Here is a 24,542-nt window from a genome sequence, read left to right on the forward strand (position 1 = left end):
GCCAAGCACACATATGTTATGAAATACCTCCGGGCAAGAGCCGGAAACAAAAAACAGCAGTCGCGCAGCGATGATTCGAATGCGAGTGCTCGTGCAAAACGCTGCACGCTAGCAGACGACTCTCGCTCTCCTAGCTCAACCCGCGATTGCAGCGCCGCGGTGGCGGGGACGGCGACCGGCCGCCTGCTCCCTACGGGCGCTGCGAGGAGTTATGGAACTAAAAAAGTATCTATAAACGTTGCTTGAACCCATCCTCTGGTACTTGCAGTTCCGAAGAATATGTTTGGAAAAAATAGTGCACCCTTAGGACCCAAACTGAGCAAGATAGGACGACTTAGCACAATGTCGCTCAGTCCGTGTCTTAGGGTTGCACTGTTTTTAGAGCGCAGTTCTTTGGTGCTCGCTCATTTCTGCATTTGGTCCTGTAACCAGCAGTGGACACGTGAGTCGCAGTTTAAGCTGTGAAACCAATGGAGCGGGAGCCTGGAAAGCAGAGGGAAGGCGCATAACTGCCCTCTTGGAACAGTGGACACCTCAATCGTGCTAGGTGGCAGTAAAATGGGTGAATTGGTTTTTGAGGAAAGGAAATGGCACAAGGTCTGTCTCAGATATCTTGGCGGACACCTTGGGTAGGGAAGGGAGGAAGGTGGGAGTGCAAGAAGAAAGAGGTGCCACAGTGGAGGTCTCCGGCCAGTGGGGATCTTGCTAACTTGCACTGACATCACACAGCACATGGGCGCCTTTTGTGTTCCGCCTCCATCCCGAGTACTTCGGCTCAGTAGAACCACCGAGCTAGGGTGGTGGTAGTGACAGATGTGCGCTGCATGCGTTGGCATTGAGCACGTTGTGCCAGAAATGCGGCACTGAAGCCATAGCCCGTCGGCGTTCATTGTGTTCGTTGGCGTTGACAATGTTTTGCACTCCAGTGATTTTAAGGAAGTGCGCATAACTGGCTCCCTGGGTCAGTGGATGCCTGAATCGCGCTTGTAGGCAGATGGGGTGACGAGAGAGATATGTGGGCTGCATGCATTAGCGCTGACAGTGGTGAGTGAATTCTCAAGATCAACCATTAACTGCCAGGATGGCAGGGTGGGTGGGGACTTTAATGTAGATTAAAGACCAACAGGAATTTCTCACCACTTATGTAGGAGAGCATCCGTTCCTGTTGCTCGTAACGCCTCCCACAGCTGTGACAAACCTGCGAAATACTTGCACAGACCTCGTCTTTGAGAAGCAGGCACTGGTGCAGCAAGTGGAACATATATTCATTTATTTCTCCGTCCACAAAGCTTCCTTCATGACAGTCAAGAAGGGTTAGTGGAGTGTTTCTTGAAGAAGGAATACGTGTGAAAAATAACAAGTTGTCTGTAATTGTACATGCGTGTCTTGCTCGAATTCTTTGCCTCAATCTATCGAAAAGCTGAAACAGCTGATGAGCTTCCCTCAAATTTTGCATTAGGAAGTAACGTAATCATCGGCAGTTTTTTTTCCAAACTTGAACTACCCACTAGCCCGTTCGACCACCCTGCGAAGAACATGGCCTCCCCACAGTGGCAGCAGAGCGGTCGATTGTGCGCCACACATGCGCTTTGCTGATAGCAGGGCGCAGGGGCTACTGCTGCTACCCGATGGGGCGCAGGTAACGGTGGGGAGGTCCAGCAACAGGGCGGAGCACTTGCGGTGCGCGGGAAGGTTGGTGTAGGGCATCACTATAAGTCATGACGTACAGCTTCGTTAGTGGTGCTGGTGGTGGCTGCAACGTCCCCTGTGTGATGTGCACACCACACTGTCGAGGGACTTTTGGAACGCGGCAGTGGTGCGTCGGACATCGGAGCGCCGTGCGTGCCAGCCCCGCGTTGCGCGTGTGCGCGTGCGAGTGCAAGTGGTGTGCGCGAGGCAGGCACGAGGAGCGTAAGGCTACATGTCAGGAAACCGAGATGTAAAGGAAAACACCGCACCCCAAGTCTGGTCGTTCCAGCGTGGATGTGGCAGCGGTCGGACGTTGGGTTCGAGCTGCCGGTGGCTTCCCTTGAATCATCAACGCAAGACCATTAAGCCTCGTTCAACCATGGAGACCGTGGCAGCCGTCAGACTTCGGGTATGTGCTGCCGTGGGCTTCCCTTGAATCAACGACGCAGGCCTACTGCGATCGCCACTTTGCTGCCACGGTTTCCTGGGATAAGCTGCACAAGCCTACGGTGTTTGCGGAACGCCGTCGAGAGGACCTGGTTACAGTTTTCCTGCTGCAGCTGCTCATTTCTTGGAGGCGGCTGACATGAGTTTGTCAGCGTCTCCCATATCCGTTCCTCATCTCCTGGCTCTCTACCACCGCCTCCCTGAACGCAGCGACGCATCGCAACTTGCCAACCTGCATCTGTGCTACCTGCAAGGCATTCCCGCACCACCCGAGACGCTTTGTAGCGGGTGAACTCTCTCCTTTTTATCTGTTGTGTTTTACGAGTGCCTAGTGTGTGTTTTCCTTAGTGTTTTCGTTCCTTTCATTGGCTCCTTTCCTTTAAAATATAAACACGGCTTCGTTTTGTTTTGTTTGATTCGTTTCTTTCCTTTCTTCAAACCTGCATGCGAAAGTGTTCCCCTCCAGCAGTCAGGGACGCGTCACATTCGCGACACCCTGTAGGAGCAATGCTTGCCGACGGAACACCCAAGCAGTTCTTTGCAGACAAGCTCTCAGAGCGCCGCATCCCCGGCACGGATGCTCAGTGCCTGTATTGTGCACTCCATTCCTGCAGTCATGGCTTCCCTGGAGAAGGTTCTTGGAGGGTCGCGAATGCTCCTTCGCCCCATGTGCGAGGTGCCGTACCTTCGTTGCCTCAGGCACGGCAGGGTCGGCCCAAGTGAAGAGTCGTGCCACGCTCTCATTGGACTGCTGTGACCTGGAGCAAAGGACAATTTCAGCGTTTTCCTTTCGCTCGCTCAAGCTGCATGTGGTGAGCAACTCACAGCCCAAAAGCTGCCCAGTTGGAGAAGGATGGTTCTCAAACCACATCTGCCGAGTCTTGCAGTGCAAAATTCATCAGCTTCTGCTGTTGCTTGATTGTGGCCCCACAGTCAAAACTGGCCAACCAATCTTCCGCATCCTCGAAGGAGACCGAGGTGGGAGAAGGGCCAGAGTACTCACCTGTCTGGACGTCGTGGCCCGCACCAGCTCATACACTTGTTGCTCAGGTTGCACCCCTCACAAGGATATCGTCATAGTCACAGTGTACCCAGCACGGCTGCACACCGACAAAAGCAGCAAGATGCAGGGCAGCACAGCTGTGTGCTGGGGCGATTGAGATGAAGACATCCAAAGTTCGGCACATGGTGGCAGAATGTCAGCAGTGTGGAGTGTGAACCGCATCTGGCTGCACTGACTTGGTGAAAAAACATGCTTTGGGAGAAAAAAATGTAAACATGCAGCTGCGTTGTAGGCCGCTTTAGGGATAAGCTGGAAAAGGGTGGTGATCAAAAGTGATAGTCTACGCGAGGTGTGAATTGGGTGCACTAGCAGTTCAGTTTTCCCTTCAGTTCCAGTGTTCAGATGCAGTGTTCTCGGATAGCGATGATGGATATGTGCGGAATTGGTAATGCTCTCCATTCATACATCCCTGGGACCACTCTTAGCGCAGTGATGCACCAAATGAGCCTCAGACAGTGGGCAGGTGTACACAGTCTAGCCTGGTTATATATAGCCGAGGAGCCATAGAGAGAGAGGGGGGCAGCACTGGATTTGGTAATTGTCACTGAGGAGCTTGTTCCACCAAGGTCTTTTAACTGGTCGACCAGGGAAGTAGTGGGTTGCTTGCATGCCTTTTGCAAAGGCTAGTTGCATTAAGGCAGAAAGTTGAGCCAATTGAGCGTTGGCTGGTACACAGCAACCTGAATTTTCCGCAGCGGCTGTGTAGAGTCAATGTTCAAGTTTGCATATGATCCAGGGCAGTGAGGTAGTGCAGAGGCGACACAGGTAGGATGGTGCAGTGGTCCATCTTGGTCCTTCTTAGCTGAGGCACACTGTATACAGTTTCCTCCAATAGGAAAGGGAACAACCAGTCTGTACAACAGACCAAGCAGTAAAGTTGGAAAAGGATGTCAAATATCAACAAGAAAAGTGGCTTGAAAACAGTTAAAGGTGTACTTGTTGCACACATTATGCGATAGCATAAGGAACTTGTCCATCCATTTGGCAGCATCACAGTCTTGTGTCATTGTGGACAAGGCTTCATAGCCTTGTGCTATCTCAAACCAAGCTACGCATCAGTTATAGAGGCAGTCACTGAGTGCTCTGACTGTCCCATAATGGAGCTGCCTGTATGTTCGTCAAGCTGTAGAGTATTGCATTCCCAGTAATGGTATTGCATGTTTTGTTACTGTAAAATAACCTCTACTCACACACCATCTCCTCAGTGATGTGTCTGTGACGCTTACACATCTTTGTCTCTCATTGAGGATTTTCTAGTCTTTCATCATTCATTGTGGCCACTGCACCTTACGATATTTATTATGCATTATTGTGTAGCGTTCTTCTTGCTGTAGAAACCCCTAGTCACATATCATCAAGCTAGCATTGGTATTTACACATTTTATACATGCCAAAATGTTTTCTAGTCCTGAAAATGGATTATGTACACTGTACCATGCAATACTTATTGTACATGTACCTTCTGTATGACAGAAAACAGGTGCTTTGAGTTCAAAATGTTTTCTTAATTGCACTTGAAAATGCCTTATGATCATTGTACATCAAGGTAAAGCATGCTTGTGTATACACTGCGTCCTTTGAAATAGAAACACTTGTGTGATATGCTGTGGGTAAAAAAATAAACATGCTTGCTGAATGTATGTTGCGCTAAGAAAAAAAAAGCTTCGGTGGTGCTTTCTGATTCCAACAAGCATCATGAACATTTAGTGTCGTAATCTAGCATATGGGATACACTGGTATCCTTCATTGTTCCCGCACCAGAGGCGAACGCGCCGGAGTCACAAGACGAACGCGCGTGCCGCTGGGAATGTGGTGAGAGGGCACTCCGGCTACTCTGCCCGTTCCCTACAATGACGTGACATCACGACCACCCTCTGGCGCCTTAGGGCAGGGGCCTTGGGCAACCGGTTGACCCTAGTGAGGAATGCCCGAGGGGTTAAAAAGAGGAGCTTGCAGCGGGAACGCTCTCTCTTGCCGCGGTCCTCCTGCGAGCCGCCCTGCAGGACCCCTTCCTACCCACCGAATGCCGGTTGACGATGACGTGATGAGCGGCGAAGCTTCTACTTTATCGGATAGAGCATTCATCCGCACTGTGCTTTACCTCGCGTTAGGACAGTAAACTGTTTCCTAGCGTTCTCTGCCGTGGCTGGGACTCTGCGCCACAGGTTGGGGAAACGTGTCGTGTATGAGTAAACGCCTGCGTGTAGCCGGCACGGAAGCTCGCCTTCCCGGCCAGCTGGACACGGAGTGACCCCATAAGCACTACACTTTTGGTTTTATGCATGTCCATCACACGGGTAATGACCACAGGCGCTGTACCAAGGCGGAAAGTGGTAGCAGGGTAGGGGCAGGTGGGTCGACTTAAACATTGGCAAAAGAGGGTGCATAATGATGCTTGGGGCGAGCTGTTTCAACATCACTTTCTGAGACTATGCAACACAGGCAAACAGACTGTTAATGAAGTGGCAGCTCGTTGTGTGTCACTACAGGCCGCACACAACAAAAACACAGTGATGAAGGCTTGCACTTGGCAACACATGCAGGTGTGCATTGTGCGCCGACACGAGGCAATGACAGTGGTAGTGGCTGTGATATGGCTCTCTACGCCAGCATAGTCACTAGAGTTGCCACCACAACGGCACCATCCCTAGGTATGCCTGCCTCTGGAGATGGGTCGTCCTAAAGAGGCCGAAAATACAGTGTGTAGAGGTAGCCCGTTGTTATCTAGGTCAGTGGCCTATGCCCTACATGGGTGCACCCAAAGAGAGGTTGTCAAGTGCAGTGATGATGCACACTGTCCACTGGCGGTGGTATGGCCGGTGCCTTTGAAAGCACTGGGAGTAGCCATTCGGCCCATCGATGCAGTGCTCAACCACAAATGGCACGGAAGTATGTGGCCTGTTGTACAGGTCTTCAGCTGAGTCGTGTCTGTGATGCCCTGGTGCAAGCAGCCATGGCTGGCTCCAGTGAGTAGACGCTGTCTCCTGCATAACAAAGAATGACGCAGTTAAGCATGTCCTTTCTCGGTGGTCTCACGTTACTCAGGCCAAGCAGCTCACAGCCAGGCTCTGCTGAACGTGACAGACCACGCAGGATTGAGATGTTCAGTCTTTTACCATCATACTGATATAAATGATTTGCTGTTATTCCCTACACAACACAAACACTGTCAGGTGCATTTTGCCTTGGTTCTTGGACAGGAAATACCATGTATTTCAACAATGTTATATGTGTCCTGTGTTTCTGCTGCAAATATAAATAACAAAAGGATGACAATACACTGTGTTGTACTGGAGCATGCCTGCACTGGTGTAACGAATAACACCATCTGTCGGGCTAGTACTGTCGGGCAGGCATGCTCCAGCAGTGTTCGCGCTGCTGATACATATGGTGTAACGAACCAGGCTCATTATTGTAGCTTTAGCAGATCAGGGCAAATGCAGTGTGCTGGAGCTCAGTATATGTGACAGGTCGCCCGACGGCTGACAGTGCCTTTTTACTACTCACTCGAAAAAAAAACTTCACCATCATCCAGCAAGCCTTCCTCCGCCTTGGAGTGCCGCCAGACGAACGTGTTGTGGAAGGATCCGGGTCAGCACATATCCTCGGCCAGAATGCTCATGTTCACGCCACAGATCTGAAGAAAAACATCAAATCCTGGATCAAATACTGCGATCCCAGGAACGACGCGCCTCTGCTCCGACTATCCGAAGTGACGCATGCGCAAAGAAGCGGGTACCGATTCCGTATGCCCATGGTGTGAGTGAGACCCTTGCTCGGATCTTTTCAGATTATGACATTCATGTGGCCCACGTTCCGTCGTGCAAACTTCTTGCGAGTCAAGGATCCTCTTGACCTCGATATCTTCCCAGGTGTGGTCTACAAGATCCCCTGCCGTGATTGTGACGCCTTCTATATCGGAGAAACAGGAAAATACAGGACAAGGCTCAAGCAGCACCAAAATGACGTCGCCAAAGGAAAATCTACCTCAAACGCTTTAGCGCAACATCATCAAGAAACTGGCCATACCATCGACTGGGACGCAGCACGTGTAATTGCAAAGGAAAAATCTTTACAAAAACGCCTTCTTATAGAATCATTGTGCATTCAATCCACGCCAAACACGATTAACCGGACCCGTGGCAATCTCCCAGAGAATACCTGCGCACCCTTCAGAAAACCGCCCATATATAGCTCTCCTGCCCGTTCTTCGCATCTTTGTGATCAAGGCACCCGTACGGGCGCCGAAACGTCAATTATTTTTATTTTCTTTGAACCTTGGCGAGTGTATGTTTTCTTCGATAACTATAAAAACATTCACAGCATGAACTTTCTCTTGTTGCCGAGGCCTGCACTTGTAGCCGAACTCATGTGGTCAAGAACAGTGGCCAAGGTCTACTCACTATCATGGGCGCAGCGTAGAACCCCTTGCGGCTTGTTCACAGCATTGCCCCATGGCACCTTGATGCAGATGAGTGCACCATCGACACACCCAACGACTCCAGGGATGCTGCCACGGCGAAAGCTTAAGCGAAGGAAGCCCTCCTGTGCCTCCGCCTTCTCTTCGAGTCTTGCCAGAAAGTGAACACACCCCTTCTGCGACCCAACGTTGACAATGGTCACCGCCGCAAACACTTGCTCACAGTCGGTTGGGCTACGCCAACGTTTGCTTCATTTCCGACGGCGTCTTGAAACCCACCGGCGGCGAAGGCGCGCACTCACCCGCACACCTCCAAGTTCAACGGCGAGTTCGTCGCACAGCCATTGTGCTCCTTCCCATGTCGAGAAAACTCGTCCGGCACGTCAAAACCGTCTTCATGCACCCTCTTACACCGTTGCTCGCGCAGAACAGCCGCCATTTTATGGGTTACCTTTTTCGCTCGCAAGTTTCAGCCCGCATAATTAGGTGCACAACGTCATCACTTGAGGCACAAAATTTCAATATGTTCACTAACCAAGGCCGACCAGAGGAAGCGGGGCATATGGCGCCATTGTGAGCTTTTTATGCTTTAGTGTTGAGAGCGGTACGCATGGTGTATTTACTAGTGTGCTGTGACAACGACTTCGTTGGCTGGGACTGCGCAGGTGTCTGCTTGGCCATGTTGGTGGCAGGTGATGCTGTCGATACGCTTGGCATTCAGGCATGCCCCGCTCCGTTGGCGACATGAAGCGAATAATTCGCATCTCTGCTCCCAAGGTTAAATATCATCAGGAGGTAAACATACGCGCAGTGAAAGTACCACGTTGGCTCCTGCATGGTAGTGGCCATGGCTTAAGTCGTCTGCTAGCAGAGGAGTGCGGCCTGTTATCAATGTGGCTGCACTTTCTGCACTAGTTCACTAAAGTGCCGTGCCAGTGCAGTTCTTGCAGCATGAGTGTAGCCTGAGGGCGTTCGTCTCCTTCCTTCTCGGGGGGCAGCTGTCCGCACTGTGCAGAGAAGTCTTTGGACATCTGCCACATGGTGTGGGCCTGCCCCCTCACCCCAGCATCACCCGGGAGGTGACCCTGCTCGGACCTGCAGACCCAAAAGGCTTACCCAGGCTGCAGCCAACGGCACTGTACTAGGGACCCCACCTGGTGTTTGTGAGGGCCCCCTAAGAGTCGGTCCAGTCATACATTCCTGTAGTAATAAAAGTATTTGATCATCATCATATGCCTCGGCCATGTGTTGGTGTTTGTCGCACTAAATTTGTTAATTCCAAAAGTGGCAAAGAACTTAACACCGCCCTTTCCATTGTGCAAAGTGGTGCAGGCTGGTCAACTGTCACTGATCCAACAAGTACTTTGAAGACGCAAGAAACTTTGAATTTGAAATGTTATTCCGACTATCACTCGACACAACCTTTGACAGCTCAGTTCAGGCTGTTGCCGTTTTGTCGAAAAGGGACGGCAGTTGTCTGCCAATTACAGAGTTGCCTGATACCTTAATGGACTATATTTTAACTCAACAACTTGCGTTCACTGGCGATGGACAGTGATGGCAGAGTGACTATCACAGACTAACTGGCAGGAGAAGCTGTGGGCTAATAGCGACCTCAAGGCCAGTCGATTGCTATTGTAAGCGGAGGTATACTGATGCTGCAGCGAGTCATCACAAATGTTGTGATCACCCTTGTATTAAAAAAAACATCTCACCATCTGCCTGTTATGGAAGTGCCCCATTGTGCTACGTGCAATAATAATATTCGCACAAAAAGAGTAATGGTGTAAAGCAATGTGCAAGGCTGGACAGAAAGATGAGAACCCATACGCAGTGTGCCATGCCAGCCAGTCGCTTACGTACGTACACAGACGCACGCACACTCCCATTTTAGCTGTTTGGTGAAGGCATAGTGCAGATGCCTTGTCTAACATGGGCATGCAGCCGACTCAGCCATGGTCTCAACTCGGGTCACTAAAACAAGCATGAGTGCAGAGCCGTCTGCAACGGAGCGCGCCAAGCTCCTTGCACTAGTTGCACGAGAAGGGAACTTGCCGGACGGCTAGTGCGGAAGAACTTGTGCAGCACAAATCGAGTGCCAAAGTGAAGGGGGCGCTAGCTGCGCTGTCAGATCGAGACAGGCAGACAGGAAAACTTTTGCAAGTGAGTTTTAGACCCCGCTGGGTCCCCCACTGCACCAGATTGGCCGTGTTGGGACGTCGGCAGCTGGAGTCAGCGCAGCAGGCTGTGAGGTCTGGTTGTGAGCAGGAAGTCCACCCAGCTCGAGATGGCGTGCTCTGAGGGCGAGGAGGATCAGCAGGGCAGTCGAAAAAGATGTGGGAGAGAGTAGCGTGAGGGTTCCCGCATAGGCAGCATGCAGGGGACGGGCCACAGTAGTGGGATAACAGCTCAAGGAATCGCAGAGCGTCTGAAGAGGATCTGTTGGGAGTGCATTAGAGAGGGGAATGAGTCCTACGTCCCAAACAGGGTATTTGGGTGAGCTCTGCAAAGGTGTGCACCTGCTTCGTCGAGAATCTCGGGTCGAGACTGTCCTGAGTCCAGAAATTAAACTTCGAGTCAGGCCTCTGACTCCTGTTTTTACGAGACAAATTTCACTGTCGCACCGTACTGAACGAAGATGCCTATCTTTTACCACCTACATACATTCCCCAGTGTTGAGATCACCCGCATAAGATTAAAAAGATATCAGCGCATACCTCAGTCTTTGCACATTCATTTTTTCCACGCACAATCAGTTCATGGAATAATCTTCCCCACGACATAGCTGTGGCTACATCCGATTCAGAATTTCCTGTTGCGCTAAAGGCTGCTCTGGTTTAACACTGATTTCCGTCGTCTGTATGTCAACTTCTTCTGTGCTTGTTCTCTTTATCATGTTTTAAACTTAGCAAATTTTAGTGCGCGCGGTGACATTACCATGTATTTCCATTCAATTCGCAGTGTTCATTTATGCTGATATTTTGTCGCATGCTTTTCCTATGTCCTATCGAAGTGCTTGCATTATCCTCTATTATTGTTTTTATTTATTTATATATTTGTTTCTTCGGCGCTAATGTATGAAGAATACTGTGGTACACCCTCCCCTACTGTAATGCCCCTGCTGGCGAATGTAGGTACATGTATGAATAAATAAATAAATAAGTTATCGGCAGCCTCCATTCCAGGGTTTCCAGAGTGAGTCGGCACCCACTGGTGTTCTACCCTGCATGGTAAACTTCGGGTAGGGGTGTTCAACAAGTGCCAGGCAGGGATGTGAATCCTGTCTCTGGCAAAGTTGAGCAGAGCCTTTTTGTAGTCGCTAAAGATGTATTGAGCGTCCAAATGTGCAAGAGCTAGGGTGATGGCGAGTGCAAGAGTTGCACCTCCTGAACTATGTGGGGATGCGCTTTACTCATCCCCTGGTTCAGCAGGATGCGTTGTTGGGCAAGTTCCATCCCCTGGGGTTCGCTTCCCCGCAATGCACCCTCAACTCGTCCCTGTGGTTCGCTTTTCCGCGATGCACCCTCCTTAGCTGTGTTATACCCTTGTCACACTAGCAAATTTAATGTCATTCGAACCTAATGGCATTCGATGCATCAAATGTCATTTGGTCTTTTTCGGTGCTACACGGGAAAAAGTAATGTCATTTGAAAATGATGGCGTCGACGATCAATGAAAAAAAAAAATAGTCCAACTGAACGACATCAGCACGCATAAAAGATGTTTGAAATTGTTGTGCAGTGTTTCAAAAGCGGGTGAGAACATTTGTGCGCCATATTATAGGCTTAAAATATTATTTGCGGCCATTCTGCACTACTTTAGCCATCAAAAGCCAAGCCAAGTACAAAGTCAACCACAAATCCGACAAATGTAAACAAACAAAATGGCTGACATGGCGGCGCGTGGACACGCGCGGAGCTTGGAAATGACTTCCAAAAGGTGAACTGCTCAGTAACGTCTTTAAGTACTTTCGAGCTTAACGAACATGGCACGCCAACCAGCAAGAATCGCGCATCTCAAAATGACCGACGGTTGCGGGAAAGACGCTGCTTCGCGCTCGGCCGCTGCTGTAGGCTGCTGAGACCGAGAGTAATAGCTATCCACGACAGCATCTAGTGTGAGCAGATTCACACCAACATTAACGTTTTTTCAGCTGAACTAAATAAATGCACTTTCTAGGTTTGGCAGTGTGCGCATTATTTTTTCGCGTCGCTTGTTTCTGCTACGTATCTGGTGTCCAGAGTACGCATTCGGTTCGAGATCGAATGCGAATGAGTTCCCCTAACTCATTCGATGGCGAATGTCATTCGAACCTAATGACATTACATGTTCCCGTGTAGCAGTCGATTGATGACATTAGGTGCTAATGTCATTCGATTTGAATGACATTAAATTTGCTAGTGTGACAGGGGTATTAGTTGCTTTAATTAATAAGGGAGGGCGCCGGTGTCGCAGCAACATGAGTGCCATGGACGGCGTGTTTGCTGCACGTGCGAAAGGGAGACGGCCCTCTGGCTCGGGAATGGGGACACGCAAGGCTTTTTCTTTTTTTTTTACGGCGAGGCTCCGCTCTTTACCGGCTGGCGCGAAGCCTCGTGGGGAGGAATGTTCCCCCCTCATCTCGTCCTGTCCGGCCGCGGAGTATCCCTTGCCCTAGTGTGGGCGAACATTCGCTTGTAACCGTGCTGGTGAGTCGGACGTGCTCGATTCCTCAGCGCATTTTGTTGCTAGCTGGCTTTATTGTTGTTCTAGCACTAAATGCCTTGTTTGTGTCAGCCAGTGTGTCGTTCCTTTGTTCCCTGGGAGCAAGGCCCGCCGTGGTCGGCGTGCGCTCGGTAGCAAACGCGACCACGGGGTGGGGTCCGGCACTCTTGAACTTTGTCAGCCGCGGGGGGGGAAACATATTTATCTCTCCCTATTCAAAACCCCACGACTGGTGCAGACAGTACAGCCAAATTGAGGAGCCCTATGGTAACCGAGGTGGAGCCCGGCTCTGGCTGTGAGTCTGCAAGTCATCCACAAGGTGGTGTGACCATGACGGTGTTTCCTGTCAGAGCGGAAGCCGAGACCTGTTTGCGAGTAGCTGGAAAATCAAATATGCCCATTGTCCTGATTACTCCGGAGACCCCCACTGCGGCATCTCTTTCCTCCTTTCTTCTTTCACTCCTACCCTTCCGAGATATGTGAGACAGTTAGTGCGCCATTTCCTTTCCTCAAATTTCATTCATTGTCCTCACGGTGGCCTCCAGCAGTGCGGATTTGTGGGCTGTCCCATGTGGTCATCACTTTTTTGAGCTGCATGGCGAAAATTCCACTCATCACACAGTAGCCTGCTCCTATGTCAACTAGGGTAGTAGTTTTTCAGCCGTCAATTGAGACTTGAAGGTCGGCGATTCATGCTCTGGTATTGCAGGTTAAGCTTGGAGTTTGGTCTCAGCTTTTTTGGGTGCTGTGATCGAGGCTGACGTAGGGTGTTTTCATTTTTCTGGCGATGGCATCATTTTGAAGTTGGGCCGTGTTTAGCTGGTCCTCGTGTGCAGCATCATCGTAGTGGATGCAGGGGGCTCCTGTGTTGTGGTCAGTGGAGGATCTTGGTCGGCAGGCAGCCTCACCTCCAAAGGTCCCTCCGAGAGCTGGGGCATGGCTTGGTGACATGCTGCTCGAGGCTGACGGTGATGAGCAGGAAAGGGTTTTTCGCACATACTCCTCTCAGCACAGGTAGTCGTTGATTTCCTGTGAGGGTTGGCTGGAGCGAGGCCGTGGTATGTCAATGGCAAACCCACAAAGACTGTTGCTTTGGTACGGTTGTGATGAAGGTTGTGGCCAGCCTCACCATAATGGAAGCATCATCATCATCAGCCTGACTACGCCCACTGCAGGGCAAAGGCCTCTCCCATGTTTCTTTAATTAACACTGTCCTTTGCCAGTTGTGGCCACCGTATTCCCACAAAATTCTTGATCTCATCCACCCACCTAACTTTCTGCCGCCCCCTGCATGTGCATGTACTTATTTGCTCATATTTTTGAAGTGTAGGGCTGCAGAAAACTGTGATTGCAAGCTTGCCAAATACAACATGTATTGTGTAGAATTTATAGTTGGTATGTGTATCCATTATCTGCCAGCTGAGGGGCCCTAGCCAAGCATCTCTTTGCCCTGCTGTACTGGAAGAGTGAAGGGAATGTGAACAGACCCGCCAGTGAAAAATTTACGCCAGAGAGTACAGTGAATGCGTCCTTTCACGGCAGAAGACCAACTGGCGCAGCCATGGGTGCTGCCAGGGGGAGTAGCACTGCTGTCTCCAGTGCTGGCACCTCTGGGACAGCTCTGTCAGAACTGCACCACAGGAAAAGCACAGACTGTAGAGAACTTAGTGTGCACGCTGAAGAGGTTTTTGTGGCTTTCCTGCTTCTGGCACTTGTGCTTGCAGTTATGGCATCAGCTTCATTGCACTCTTCTAAGCTGGCAGGCCTGGTAGCCAGAATGCTGCATTTTAAATTTTACAAACTAATTTTACATTTCGGGCATTTCTTTAATATCACACCTTGTGTCTGCATGTGGCACAGGCACTGGTATTGCACTGAATGCAGCCACAACATAATAGTGGTCTGTCCTTTTTCCGTATCTACTCGCAGCCTCGGGTGTCTTGAAATTCCTGTTCACGACATGCTTGATTTCAGTTGTTCTGGCAGAAATGCAACAGCCGAGGTGGTGCTTGACAATCGCAGGTGGCGTACTGCAGCGAGGCGTGCCGGCTCCAGGCCTGGAAGCAGCACCACCAGGTGCTCTGTGCAGCCACACAGCCCCTGCAGAGCCTCCTGGAGGCCTGGAAGTGAGCTCCCCCTCCTCCTCCACTCCTGGGATGCCTGTCACAACATGCGCTCTGGGGAAGGGAGGGGAACAAACATGGTTTATATCATTGTCTCTCCAACTGACTTTGCCAGCTGCAGCCACCATATTCCCGCAAACTTCCTACTCTCATCCGCCCCCTGCTACGCTTGCCTTCTCTTGGAACCCATTCCATTACCCCTAATGAGCACCAGCGGTTATCTTGCCTTCGCATTACATGCCCTGCCCCAGCCCACTTCTTCCTCTTGATTTCGACTGCGATGCCATTAATTAACCCGCGTTTGTTCCCTCACCCACTCTGCCCTCTTCAGATCTCTTAACGTTACACCTATCATTTTTCTTTCCAGGTTTATAACATATGGGCGGGCACGTAGTGTGAAGGCAAGGTGGCCACTAACAATCACCCACTGGGTTGTACCATTGTACTCTGCGCAGGTGACCTTGATGGGGATCCCATACTTCTGAGCACTATTCTAATGATACCTGATTTAGAGGTCTATAGTTTGGGATCAGGGCTGGCAAGAAACAGACAGTGTTTAAGACGGCTCAGTTTTTCTAGCACTCAGGGGGAGATATTTTGTGTGGCTATGTCCAGAATCAGAAGAATGCGTGAATAGTTTAACATTGATATGCACTCATCAGCACTGTTATTTATAGTGTAGTGGACTGACAGAGTATTGCAGAAAGAAAGGAAGAGTAATCTGTTTGCTTGTTTTAGCGTTTATTTTCATCTGCTAAACCAATCTAGATCTGTTAGCAGGGCAAAAACATTGTTAGGGTTAGCTATTGCTTTGTAAAAAATAGTTATAATACAGTTAATACAGTAGAACCTCGTTAATTCGAAGTCCGTCGGACCGCGAAAAATCATCGAATTAACCGGGTTTTCGAATTATCAAAAATCGACGAAAAATGAGAAATAAACGTACGAAACATGGCTGCATCAACACTGCACCTTTATTTTGCCTGAAAAACGGTCACTTGAAGCAGTCATCGATGCACAACTGCTTGGTGCGGTAGTTAGAAGTGCGTACTACATACTCCGACGTTCTCGGCGCGCGGGCGAGAGCCGGTTGTGGTCGGATACGTCAGATCGGCGACGCTACGCCAGGCGCTCCGACAGGACTGCTACTTGTGGCTGCAAGCTGCAAGCTAGATGATTCTTTGATGAGGCGCTTGTGCGGCACACAGTCAAAGAAGTCACTAAAAATTGTGTCAGTGGTACGGCTCGACTAAGAAGGGCCAGAAAGGAAGTTGTGGTGTCCCATTCAACCGGCTGGAATGCTTCGGCCCCGAGATTGCAGTCGATGTGATGAATTTGTGTCACGGATCCTTCTGGCTTTCCCTCCTTTGTGGGGCCGATTTCGGCACTACCCTTGGGGAGTGAAGTGAAGTTTATTTTTGACATCGATTTGTCCGAGGTGACGGGACAAAAAACAATTCACTTTTTGCCTGACGTGGCCCCGTTACATTACTCAGGGGGGTGGCAAATTACACAGCAATGTACACAAAGCAAAACAAGAAAAGTAATGAGTAATCAATGAGTTACACATAATTAACACAGATGCGATGGAAAATGAAGGAAACAACAACGCAAACAAAAAATTGAAATAGCAAACAATGAAATACACAGAATACATACAGGCAAGGGGAGAAATAGCATGCAAACCAAAAACAATGAAAACCGCATCGCATACCTCCTACGTCTTTAGGACAACAAGACCAAAAATAGCGAACCTGGACATACACCCAGCGAGTAAAAGAAAGTAACTATAATAAAAAAAACTAGAAACTGGACACTTTATGGGGGAGACAGGGACGGAAGGTACATTTTAACATTGTTCTTGAAGTTACGGGGGAAACGAGGCTGCTGCAGAAGTTCCATAATACGTGGGTGTTTATTATACTCCGTTTCATACATAGCTGTCAACGCTGCCAAAGGTGCGAAAGTAGTCTGCTGCAAAAAAACAAGCAAAATGTATCCGTCCGCCTCGCGTCGTGGCTGAGTGGTACGAAGCGCGCCTCTGTGTTCATTTTACAAAGGGCCTAGGTTCGACTCTCGGCTTGGCTTTTTTTTTATTTATTTTTTCTTATAGTTATCGTTAGGTAGAAAGTCGAAACTGTCAAACTCTAATGTGTACTTTGAAAAACACTGCGCTATTTACTTGCGCTGCTTACTTGTTTCGAAGGGAAAAAGCAGTGTAGCGTATTGGCGACGGATCTGATTGCGAAGTGCTGTTCTCGGGCGTTCAGTGACTCTTTTGCATGCGGCACACAATGAATCATTAATTGTGTGGTGATAGAATTCAGTGCGGCGTCGATTATTCCGAGCAGCCTCGGCTAGCGGCAACCCGGCTAGCGGCTTTAAAGTGAGCAGCGTCTGATTCGGGAAGTCTCCACTTTTGAGCTGTTGTCACAAGGAAAATTCTTTCAAGTGCTTCCGTTCATAGTAATGTTTTGTATTAGATGTCGGATTCGGTGTGTTATGGGTGTGAGCTAGTGCGGTGAGATGGGGATTGTTGAAAGCTGTGTATTTGGGCCGTGAGCAGAGATTCCACTGCGCAGGTCATCGAACGCAACAAGTGGTGTCGTATATTAGCGCACTTGCCGCTGCAGTTGACATTGTTATTGTGAGAAGCCAACGACGCGGTTCCGTGGTTCCTGAATAGGGCGCACAACGAGGTTGACGAAGCTCGCTGTTCGTTCTCCACACAGTAGCTCGTCATCGTCCTCTTGCGGTAACGAGTAAAAATTCGGGCTTCTTACACATCAATGAGATGTAAGCGCAGCGTGAGTGAACGTTGTGGCTGGCATTTAATTGTTGGCATCCGCTCTCATGTTTTTAATCTTTGTAAATATCATCTTTGTAACTAAAGTTGTCCATTTGCTCGATCGTAATCTACTATCGTTGTTTTTCACTGCTGCCACAACTCACAAGAGTGTAGAAACTGGTGCTGTAGGTTATGGAATGGTATGTATAACATTTGCTACGCGTATCATGTGAGTGGCCTACAGCGGTTGTACGGTCGGTGATTTTTACAGAAAGAGAACAGCACACCAGGTCTCGGAGGAAGGAAATACTTCAGGTGAACCACTCAAGCAGACGACATGATCGGCTGGCCTGCGCGGCCGGCCTAGCTGCGAAAACCTGATACAGGAGGGACAGGAAAAAAAAAAAACCAAAAAACTAAGGCACTCTGTTTTGTAGAACATAAAAGAAAAAGCAATCTTTTTGCAAAATAAAACACCGTTATCATTATACTGCAATATCATCCAACATTTACTTTAATTTTGAGTTCACTACAATTTTTGCTTTTGACGCACTACATTACGATGCGGACGAGGAGTGCAAACAGGCCTTGGCTGCGTTTACTGCTATGTATGAAACGGAGTAAATCAGGAATTAAGTAATCAGTGTGCTGCATACCATAATTCGTTCTCATCAGAGGCATTTGAAAATGACTATACCTGAAATCATAAGGTTTCTTGTTAGGGAAGTATAAAGCATAAAAGGAAACTGGGTCACGGGTGACTTCATGATAAATATGATATGCAAGCTTTAGTTGAAACAGTCCGTTTATCTTGAGTAAATTATGTTTTAAGAATAATGGGTATGTATGTTCTAGCGGAGCTACATCTTCTATGCAACGCAGAGCTCGTTTTTGCAATATCTCAAGCCTGCGCAAGTTTGTCTTGGTAGTGGTGCCCCAGATTAACAGACAGTAATGTAAATGAGACTGTACTAAAGCAAATACAACTGATGTTTAATAGAGCTGGGAACCAAATATCTCACTTTATACAAAATGCCTAGAGATCTAGAGATATTTGTGCGAACCTTATTTATATGAGAAGTCCAGCTTAAGTTTTCCTCAAATAGGACACCTAAGAACTTATAAATGGAAACACGTTCAAGGGCTGAGTCTTGGTACGTGACCTGGATATTAAAATTGTCAGGTTTATTTCGCGGCTTAAACATTACGTACTTTGTTTTCCGAATGTTCAATTGCATTTGGTTTATCCGGAGCCAGCATGAAAGCTCATGTAGCCAGGTGTTCGCGAAGGTTTCTAGTGTAGATAACTGTTTCCTGAAAAAAAAACACACTGGTGTCATCTGCATAAAGTATAATATCGGGTGTATTTGATATGAGGACAATATCATTAATATAAATTATAAACAGCAAGCGTCCCAGGATTGAGCCTTGTCGAACACCATATGCAATCGGTTCTAGAATAGAAGAATGCTGGAAGAGTGCTGGAATTACATCCAGGGTCTGGCTATGCAGCACTTTAATCAAGTTTTGAAGGAAGCTGTTTACTGAACATTGAATGCATCATTGTTCGGCCACGAAAGCTAAAAAGTGTGCCAGCATTTTTGATTTTGTCAAGCAAGGCCTCAATGTCACGGAAGCCATTGAAGCCAGCCACACCTAGCTGTGCCTGGCTCAGTCATGTCTCTGGAGTGGCAGCAGCCGCTGATGGGTTTTGAACTGTTTCTCTGAATGTATCCGATTCCAAGGGGGCCTAAGCTTAGCAGGGGGCGGCAGAAAGTCAGGTGGGCAGATGAGATTGGGAAGTGTGTGGGGACACGGGGTGGCTACAACTGGCGAAGGACAAGGTTGATTGGAGAGACATGGGAGAGGCCCTGCGGTGGGCGTAGTCAGGCTGATGATGATGATGAAGTGATGTAGACATGACGTCACACCAAAAGCTTCTCTGGGGCAGGGAAGCCTTCTCGATTGCCCAGACAGCATCCCGGAACATGTCCCGTGCGCACACACACATCTTTGGCCCTTCTGCAGGTGGCAGATGGCACCACCCTTGAGTTGCACCTTTACGGAGATGGTTGGTGGCAGGCAGAGCGCTCTAACTGGAGAGAAGGCAAGCTGCTGTCTAGTGCAGAAAATCTGACACAGAAACGCCAAAGCACGAGAGCACCTGACGCTACAGACGGCATAGAACTGGCAGACCTCTCTCGTAGTCATCTTTAGCACTATACTCCATGTATACTAACGCTTTTAAATTTTCTTTTTTTTCCTAGAACGATTGACTAATAGAACGCCCTACCTCTACAAGTGATATAGGCTGTTGATTTTGACGAGGCACTTTGTGAGCTATTTTAGATTATATATATGCTACATTAGACAATTTTATTGTTCTTCTATTCAGTGAATGTATTTTTCTGCCCTCCCTGCCTGGACCGAAATGAGGGTCTGCAGTATTGTGCAAATAAGTAAATAAATAAAAAGTTCATAAATAAGCACAAGGTGGCCGACCGAAGGAAGTTTAACATGGAGAAAATCGAGCATTCTGTAAGGAGCGGAGGTAGCCTAAAAGCATTGAAGAGAAAACTGGGCATAGGTAAAAGCTAGTTGTGTGCGCTAAGAGACAAAGAGGGCTATGTCATTAGCAAAATGGATGAGATAGTTGAATTAGCCGAAGAGTTTTACGCAAATCTATACAGTAGCGATTGTAATCAGAATATTCCTGAGAGAGGCGGTAGAGCACAGCAATCGGACATCCCGTCAGTAGCGAAGGAGGAAATAAAGAAAAAAAAATGCCTTATGAGCTCGAGCTTGCCAGAAGCTTTGAAGAACACTAACGTTATCTATCTTAATTCATAAGAAAGGAGACTTCAAGGACTTGAAAAATTACATACCGATCAGCTTACTGCTTGTTGTCTACAAGGTTCTCCGAGTTCTTTTAGCGCACAAAAAGACAAGAATGACAGGACAGAGCGCTTCCGTCTTCGCATGTTGTCTTTTGTGCGCTGAAAGAACTGTAATGGACCAACTAGCCCCAGAACGCATTTTACTGGCCTACAAGGTATTTGCTAAGGTAATCGCAAATAGAATCAGGACAGCTTTAGACTTCAGTCAGCCAAATGATCAGGCAGGTTTCCGTAAAGGATACTCAACAATGGACGATATCACACTATCAGTCAGGTGGTAGAAAATGCGCAGAATATAACCGACCACTGTATATAGCCTTCATAGATTACGAGAAAGCATTTGAGTCAGTGGAAACCTCGGCTGTCATGCAGGCATTGCGGAATCAGGGTGTGGAAGAGTGTTATGTGAAAATATTGGACGATATTTATAACAACTGCACAGCTACCATAGTTCTCCATAAAGTCAGCAATAAAATTCCCAATAAGGAAAGGTGTCAGGCAGGGAGACACGATCTCGCCAATGCTATTCACTGCCTGCTTACAGGAGGTATTCTGAGGCCTAGAATGGGGACGGTTTGAAATAAGAGTTAATGGAGAATACCTGATTAATCTGCGATTCGCTGATGACATTGCCTTGCTGAGTCACTCAGGACATGAACTGCAAAGCATGATCAATGAGTTAGACAGGCAGAGCAGAATGGTGGGGCTAAATATTAACATGCAGAAAACCAAAGTAATGTTCAACAGCTTAGCAAGGGAACAGCAGTTTGCAATTGATAGCGAGGTGCTGGAAGTGGTAAGGGAATACGTCTACTTAGGGCAGGTAGTGGCCGCTGATGAGAGGGAAATAACTAGAAGAATAAGAATGGGGTGGAGCGCATATGGCAGGTTCTCTCAGATCATGAATGGTAGCTTACCAATATCCCTCAAGAGAAAAGTATACAACAGCTGTGTCTCACCGGTACTCACCTATGGGGCAGAAACGTGGAGGCTAACAAAGAGGGTTGAGCTTGTGTTAAGGACAACGCAGCGAGCTATGGTTAAAGAAAAATGATAGGTGTAACGTTAAGAGATCGGAAGAGGGCAGAGTGGGTGAGGGAACAGACGCGGGTTAATGACATCTTAGTTGAAATCAAGAAGAAGAAATGGGCTTGGGCAGGACATGTAATGCGAAGGCAAGATAACTGGTGGTCCTTATTAAGGGTAACGGAGTGGATTCGAAGAGCAGGCAAACGTAGCAGGAGGTGCAAGAAAGTTTGATGGGCGGATGAGATAAAGAAGTTTGTAGCTGGCCAGGAACAAGGTTAATTGGAGAGGTGTGGGAAAGGCGTTTCCTCTGCAGTGAGCATAGTCTGGCTGATGATGATGAAGCTGCTGTCGCAGAATGTGTCGTTACACAGGCATGCTAAATGCTGGGGAATTGTTTTTTGGGGGTGGGTACAAAAATGTTGGACGGTCTTTGCACTGAGCTCCATGATGGGTGGCCAGTGTGGAAAATGCTCACACCAAATGGCAAGCCTGTGTTGTCGTCGGATTTGTTGGTGAAGTGGCTTGGGGTTATTTTGAAATGAATTTAAGCGGACAAGAACAAGCACACAAGAAGAGGAAACACACAGGACATTCATCTGATTTATTCGCAGGGAAGAGAGCAAAAATATATGCATAGAGGGAGACATGCGCAGTAAAGAAACACATCGTCAGTTCACAATGCGTGCTCGAGATACCTGTACTCTGCCTGCAAAAGATTAACAGACGTGTCACTCACACAGTCATGCCCCCTCTGCCGGGCGTGAAAGGCTTCTAATAGTTCACGTGCCATCTTATCACCGCCTCTGCCAAGTATCACTATCTCCTTCAGCCACGGCTGTCCTGTGTGTTTCCTCTTCTTGTGTGCTTAAGTTCATTTCAAAATAAGCTGTGCACCGTCTAGCGCGCACAGAAGTGTTGTTAGATTGCCTTGTGGTGTCTGTGGCAGGAGCATGCACTACCCTCCGGAGACCACGTCAGTGGAGCTGGTGGTCCGAATCCTGGCCTGGCTCACCCAGGACGGGGCCAGCGCTGCTGGGGCCCTGCTCGAGGGCTGTGCAGGGGGGGAGGAGGCCATCGTCCTGTCTCGGCTGCTGGGCGACCAGTGGGTGCAGAGGCTGGGCACCCTCCGGGAGCTGGTGGCCCGGCTCTTCCTCCCTGGGCACCACCCGTGCATTGACCCGGTGAGGGCGACCATTGGGGTCCACAAGACAGACTGCAGCAGTGGCCCGTAGATTTTCTTAATCTCAGAAATGCAACATTTTGTGCAGCAGTGGCTGCTGCACCATTCTGCGCCCGTTGGCCATTTTTTCCCTCCCCTATTCCTCCTCCTCTGTGTTCTCAAGGACGCTCATAGGAACTCTCTCTCTCACCAGTGCAGGCCTTAATGACCAGGGCCTTTCCTCACAAGGCCACGAGGCACCCTCTGAAGCGGATGACAAACCTTTGCACCAATATCGCTCTCGGCAAGTGCGTCACTCGTCCTACCAAAGGGCCACGCCGCTTGAGGCACACAGCTTGCTAGGGCAGATGTGTGTGTCAGCAGAACTGAGTGCATTAGCAGGATGGTGAAAGGAGAGAGGCATGCTGGTGCCTGTGGCACAGAGCAAACAGAGCTGCTGCGACACACACATTTTTTCCCACCAAGGTGGGAAGGGCTGAGGCTGACAGGAACAGTCACCGAAACTGTGTTGGCACAGGGACCGGGGCAGCCTGGCACAGGCCCCTCGTCTGTTTGTGTTCTGTGCCTCTGGTTTGCGTAGCAGTGCAGCACCAGTTGGTAAATTTGACAGCTTACGCATGGGTCACTCACCTCTGTTCTCAGTCTCTGCAATTGCCAGGCATTGGTAATGAGCACAAGTCGTGCCGTCAGAGTGAATCTTTCTATCCTGCAGTTGATAGGTAAAACAGTTTGATATAGCTGAAGCTCGTGTGTGATATTTAATCACAAATGTGCACGCAAGAGCAGCGCACCATTTAGTCAGGGGAGCAACAGTAATTTGGAGAATCCTTACTAGATACACGGGGAGACTTTTTCCCAAGTTTTAGCGCCATTTCAAAGGTGGACACGCCAATTCCAGATCCCACAAAAAACCAGCCTATACCGGTTTGATGGACTTTCCAGCACAGCACTGCTGGCACTCTGGGGGGAGGACTTTTCCACATCACAGCCTTGTCACAGGGAACTTGGTGTGTCAGAGCGAAAGCTACTGCCCACTTTCACCACCTCCAAGACAGATCTAGCACATCTCTAGCACAGCACATCTAGATGTTAAAACACGCACTTGGGCGAGTTGGTATGACATTTTCCTGAAGAGCAGTGCGAACTTGGACGAGGACTGAAGACACGGCAGACGGGCACCCGTCTTCCTTCAGTCAGTCTCCAAGTTCGCGCTGCTCTTCAGGAACACCAAGACTGCTGCTGCTTCCAGGGGTTTACAGGAGGTATTCAGAGGCCTGGATTGGGAACAGCTAGTTGAGAATACCTTAGTAATGATTCAGTGACGACATTGCCTTGCTAAGTCACTCGGGACATGAACTGCAAAGCATGTAGGCAGGCAGAGCAGAACGGTTGGTCTAAAAATTAGCCAATGTTTAACAGCCTTGGAAAGGAGCACCAGTTTGTCGTCGTCAGTTGTGCATCACCTGGCAATGCTAGGTGGCAATATATAATACGTGCATCTTGAAGATATGACATTCAAAGCACTTGGACAGTGTTCTAAAACATTCTGGGCTGTTTTGTTTCCTTTTGACACGTCCAAGTTTCTCTCTTCCGATATTCCCCAATTGTGTGTTGTTTGTGACAAGTTTCCGTCTTCCCTTGTTTCAAATGACAGTGTGGGCTTTATTTGTTTTTTGTTTACCTCACCATCACTGTATATGTATTGTTATTACTCCTGCTGGATAACTGAAACTGCATTTGTGATTGTTCCTTTTGTCAGCTGCCCTATCACTATGTATCTCTTTTTTAGGTTTCTAATACATCAGAAAAATTGGAATTCTGTAATTACCTGCTCTTGCCCAATCCCACCATATTTGTGTCTGTAACATTTACTTTAAGAAAGAGAATTTGTAACTGTGAACATGTATTGTACTTTTCTCCTCTTGTAAGAAAACGAGTTCCGCTGTGACGGTGTTTAGTGTAAGGGAGGCCTGTGGCTCTGCCAAGCTGTCTTACATGACAGCTTTTGCTGCTGGCCTCCAGTGTCCTGTATGTGACACAAATAAAGGATTATTATTATTATTACATCCGTGTTGGCCCACCAAAAAACATTTGGCGTATTTCGCTGTGTTCATGTTAGCATCATTTGGAAGTAGCGCCTGCCCGTGTGGCACCACCACTCTGCAAGGAACCACCCCCCTTCCCCCTTCCCCCCCCCCCCCC

The 24,542-nt window shown here is 48.6% G+C and overlaps 1 protein-coding gene and 1 long non-coding RNA gene across 9 annotated transcripts in view; one reads left to right on the forward strand and one right to left on the reverse strand.

The window, feature by feature from the left end:
• The window catches only part of Smyd5 (SET and MYND domain containing, class 5), a 110,117-nt gene that overhangs the window by 31,513 nt on the left and 54,062 nt on the right, over positions 1-24,542 (forward strand). For 4 of the 6 annotated variants that reach the window (XR_016283294.1, XR_016283295.1, XM_089546635.1 and 1 more), the window contains exons 3-5: positions 14,346-14,449; positions 22,107-22,341; positions 22,534-22,627. Coding sequence is in view for 4 of the 6 variants with exons in the window: in XM_089546635.1 (XP_089402761.1) it covers positions 14,346-14,449; positions 22,107-22,341; positions 22,534-22,627 (433 nt within the window). In the remaining 2 variants the exon portion in view is untranslated. The remainder of the gene's footprint in view (positions 1-14,345; positions 14,450-22,106; positions 22,342-22,533; positions 22,628-24,542) is intronic. The other 2 variants (XM_089546636.1, XM_089546638.1) reach the window with 2 other exon arrangements.
• On the reverse strand, positions 248-24,500 carry LOC149345415 (uncharacterized). Of its 3 annotated transcripts, XR_016283298.1 has the most exons (5): positions 22,971-24,500; positions 22,173-22,315; positions 6,939-7,111; positions 6,707-6,836; positions 248-6,183 (listed from the first exon to the last, which is right to left on the reverse strand). It is a non-coding gene; the product is annotated as an uncharacterized LOC149345415 (long non-coding RNA). The 3 variants fall into 3 exon arrangements; XR_016283296.1 differs by having other exon boundaries at positions 22,173-24,500; XR_016283297.1 differs by lacking the exon at positions 6,939-7,111 and having other exon boundaries at positions 22,173-24,500.

The sequence above is a fragment of the Amblyomma mixtum genome, chromosome 5 (assembly GCF_055824585.1).
Source record: "Amblyomma mixtum isolate Tamu chromosome 5, ASM5582458v1, whole genome shotgun sequence".
Lineage (NCBI taxonomy): Eukaryota > Metazoa > Arthropoda > Arachnida > Ixodida > Ixodidae > Amblyomma > Amblyomma mixtum.